This window comes from Nuphar pumila, chromosome 12, assembly GCF_984573655.1.
Source record: "Nuphar pumila chromosome 12, dmNupPumi1.hap1.1, whole genome shotgun sequence".
NCBI lineage: Eukaryota > Viridiplantae > Streptophyta > Magnoliopsida > Nymphaeales > Nymphaeaceae > Nuphar > Nuphar pumila.
The window spans coordinates 12,003,200-12,007,772 of NC_143260.1; the positions used below are offsets into that span (position 1 = coordinate 12,003,200).

The window sequence follows — 4,573 nt, forward strand, 5'->3', positions numbered from 1 at the left end:
CAACCCCCCCCCCCCCCCCCCCCCCCCCCCCCGGGCCCCCCCTATTTATTCCTGCAACAACTTCATCCATTAGAATAATCCTACAGTTATAGCTCCCCTTTCACCATTCATTAATGACCCCCCACTTTCAGTCTATGCAAAGCATAGAGAGAGAGATTCTTTTCCTTTATTTTTTATCCTCTTCAAAGTACAATTAAAAGGGAGGAGCTCGACCTTCTCTCTCTCTCTCTCTCTGGATTTCTTGAAAAGAAAATTTAAATCCTTCTATTTAAGCACAATCATTTTGGGCTTTCATCAGTGACCCTGTTATAACACAAGGGAAAATTATTGTACTTTGAGTTGTGGGAAGCAAGATTTGGGATTTATTGCACAGAAGAAAGAAAGAAAAAAGGATGGGAGGCCTCTAATGGGAGTCTGTTTTCATTTTTTTTCTAATTTTGTTGGACTTTTTAATATTCAGATTTCTTCTTTGTCACATTTAAATTAATGGGTAGCCTTTGAAAGATGGGAAAAAGAATGACTTATTTATTGGAATGAAATCGGTTCTCTGTTCACAGGTAGGTGAGAGCTATAAGAGGAGGGTTTATGGTGCTTGTTTTTGGGGTACTCAACAAGCAGAAGTAGAGACAGTGATATATCAGAGTTTGGACTCAGGCACTCTTTCAGCTTCGTTTCATAGTTGGCCCTTCATCATCATCATCATCATGGCCTCTTCAAACAGGCACTGGCCCAGCATGTTCAAGTCGAAGCCCTGCAACCCTCATCATCACCAGTGGCAGAATGACATAATTTCTGCGTGCCAGAAGCAACCCTATTCATCAGGTACTCATCATTTCTCTCATGTCTTTCCTGCTATCACTTCTCCTTACATTGTGGGTCTTCAGTCATCTCATGGGACAGGATCATTCACAATCTTCTGGTTTGGTGTGTGTGTGTGTGTGTGGCGGGGAGGAGAAAATGATACATATCATGTGAAGTTATTCATTGTAGAGAGAAAAAAAGGAGAGAAGGGCCTTTTCTAAATGGGCACACAAACTTGCCAAGCTTAATCTAATCTTTTGGTGCATATTGTTACAAATTTTTGGGAAAAGAATTTGCAGGGTATTCGTACCTGTGGGTGGGTGGGTGGGTGGAGGGGGAAGATGGTGGTGAAAGATCCAATCCCTTGGTACGCTCATGATAAATCTAGAGTTCATTCTTTCTCCTATCTCCCAGGAGAGCCTGAATATGCATTTTCCACTGTCAAATCAAGCTAGGAAAAAGCAAGTGCACTAGTACGGAGGATTGATATTGCATTATATTCTTCTTCCGTGACAATGGAACCTTCACTAGCATCATTCTTTTGATGCTGCACTAGAATACTGACACAACAAACTGAGACTGCAATCTTATTATGTTGAAATATTTCTCTCTCAGTGGGTTGTGAAGAAAGAAGCCCAGACCCAAAGCCCAGATGGAACCCTAAGCCAGAGCAGATAAGAATCCTAGAGGCCATCTTCAACTCTGGGATGGTGAATCCACCAAGGGATGAGATAAGGAAGATCAGGGCCCAGTTGCAGGAATATGGCCAAGTGGGTGATGCCAATGTCTTCTACTGGTTCCAAAACCGCAAGTCCAGAAGCAAACACAAGCAACGCCAACTTTCCGGAAAAACTCACATTTCAACAGCCACCACCTCTGCTACTGAAACAACGCCGCTGCGAGCGGCCACTGCTGCTGCCACCAAAACTGTCACAACAAGAACAACCACCCCCACCAACTCATCCTCTTCGTCGGAACAAACAACATCAAGCGCGTATCTTAATGCAATGGAGTCTGTGAATTCTCCGACCACCCCCACCAATGCTTCAATTATTCAAGGAGGATGTTACCAACCAACACCGCACCAGTTCCCTGTTCACGAACCACGACCTTTCTTTTTTCAAAACTCTCCATTCCCTTCCTTGTCCACAACCTCTGCTCTCTGTGAATTATCAAACATGGTGCAACTCCATGAGCAGCTGAAACCGGAGGAGAAGCTGAATGTGGTAGGAGGAACCCATAACCAGAATTGCACCATCAACCCAATGCTGCAAGGTGCGCGTGAGAGAGAGAGAGAGAGAGAGAGAGAGAGAGAGAGAGAGAGAGAGAGAGAGAGAGAGAGAGAGAGAGAGAGAGAGAGAGAGATTCTAAGGTTAACATGGTGGTTTTCTGGATTGATGCATACTTTGATTTTTGTGGGTGATGCAGATTTCGGTGATTCTGGCTCCAGCTCCGCAAGATTGACAGTGTTTATAAACGATTTGGCGTTCGAGGTGGCGCCGACACTGGTGAATGTAAGGGAGGCGTTTGGGGAGGATGCTGTGCTTCTTTATTCCTCTGGGCACGCGGTGATGACTGATGAATTTGGTGTCACTTTGCAACCACTGCAAAATGGCGGTTTCTACTATCTGGTGTGTTTCTCTTTTTCTGAAAATAATCTGGTTTGTTTTTCTCACAATCTGTGTAGTCCATGCCAGAGAGAGAGAGAGTACTGGTTCTTGATGCATGTGTTTGATTTTCAAGCATAAATTTTAAGAGTTAGAATTTCTTTAGCATTAGTCTATACTCTATATGTGTTGAAACATTGCTTTCTCTTTTTACCGTGGTGTGTGCAGGTATAGATATTGGTGCTAATTTACGTGGGCAGTGATATATGCACATCAGTTGGTGGTAGTTTGCTTTTCTACTTTCTAATTTGGTTTCTATTTTCTCATTTCGGTGTCTTTTTGTAATATGCAAATTCAGTGCCCTTTTGGATGTTGGACGGTGATGGAACTTGAATTACAGGGTTGGAGATTGCATGGCAATTTTCATCAATGCTTCTCTCTGCTTGTCTTTTTCTATGTTGTCACAATTTGTGGCATGTCTCATATAGGAACTAGATAATTATTCTTGATTAATTTAGATACCCAGAACCCATAAAGTTTGTCAGAGTTCTCTGACTTAAAAAAGATCTTAGGTCATTATAGATTGCATTTTGGCAGTATTTTGGATTCATGAAACCAAACCCTAAAAAGTTTTAAAATTAGAACTTTCAAGCATGAGAGAGTGCATACGTATGATTAAAAATATCCTTCTGAATATGAAGCTTACTTGAGGATAGTTTTAAAGTATATCCTAAAATTCATAATTCTGGTTTATCTATCATTAATTCATCTACAATGTGTCAGTATGCAAATGTGGTTGCTGAGCGCTAGCGCAAGTGTGTGTTTGCTTCTCAACATTCATGTGCAGCAATTTTTCATGCTTCATGCAGAGGCTACTAGGCTGTAGGATAGATTATTGAAGCGTCTATTAATTAATGGCATCAGAATCTAGACGCGAAAGCAGTTACGATCATATTATATGTAACCAAACGGGAGTAATATATGGAAAGCTTTTGGTCTTATTCAGGTCTATAAGATGGCAAGCAGTTACAGCCATATTGGTTTATGTTCCATCACCAGTACCACTTCATCTCACTTGATGCAGGTCCGTGTACGTCCCACCCTCACGTATCCCAATGTGACGTCCTGTGGGGATTGAATGTAGGGTTTCCATATTTGTTTGGTCGATAGCCAAAGTTTAGGAGATCTTTAAGAGCGTTTCCCCATTATTTGGATGGAATTTATCATGAAAATTAGAACTAACTGTATCACTTTGTGGAGCACGAACGTGTTTTCAACCTGCTATTAACAGAAATCATTTTTTGCAGAGTTTATTTTTATATTATTATATATATATATATAAAGATATTTTCTTGAGAAAACTCGATTTTTCAAAGTATCATGAGATTTTTACTGACTGATATTACATGTGTTGGGACGTTGCAAGTTCTAATCCCAATGGTATAGTTGTGTAACTGGTAGGGGTCTGCCTAACCACAGTGACAAACTTTTTTTTTGGCAAAATCTCGTTTTTCAAACACCGCAAGAAATTGAAAAATTTTCTTGGCAATAAAAAATAAATTAAAAAATAAATAAAAAAATAAAAAATACTTTTTATAAGAAAATATTAATACAATTATTTAAAAATAAAAATACACATTTTTTCATGATAAATAGCCATTTAAAACATAAATATCGCGTTTAAATCACGGTATTTATGTTTTTTCATAAATCTCACGATATTTTGAAAATCTTGCGAGAAATTACAGTTTTAAACTCTGGCAATTTCTCGCGAGAATTTCATAAATCTCGCGATATTTGAATCTACGTGCTTAACCCCAGCTTTCTCTGTCAAAAAAAAAAAAGAAATAGATTTGTGGCTGAGCACAAATCCATATCCCAAATTATCTCACATTAATTTCTTGATGTACACAAGTATGGCTTGAAATAGTTCAGAAAATTATAGCTTACATCGTCTGCTTCAAATGACATAAGCAGTCTGATGCATTGTGTTCTGAAGAATGGTTAGGGTTGAAGAGTATTCCCCAACAACTAAGATTTAGATATATGTTCATTATACAGAAAATTATACCCATCAATCATCAACTAAAACACTGAGACTCTGAATTCTGGGACTCTCTTGGATGCATTTGAGACCCTTGATATTTTTTAAAATCTTTCATACT

The 4,573-nt window shown here is 39.3% G+C and overlaps 1 protein-coding gene across 1 annotated transcript; it reads left to right on the forward strand.

The window, feature by feature from the left end:
- Window positions 1–704: 704 nt before the first annotated feature.
- LOC149820003 (WUSCHEL-related homeobox 9-like) lies at window positions 705–3,546 on the forward strand. Its single transcript, XM_089981720.1, has 4 exons — window positions 705–822; window positions 1,417–2,076; window positions 2,230–2,432; window positions 3,493–3,546. The coding sequence occupies exons 1-4, from the start codon at window positions 705–707 to the stop codon at window positions 3,544–3,546; spliced, it is 1,035 nt and encodes a 344-aa protein (XP_089837846.1).
- Window positions 3,547–4,573: the final 1,027 nt, after the last annotated feature.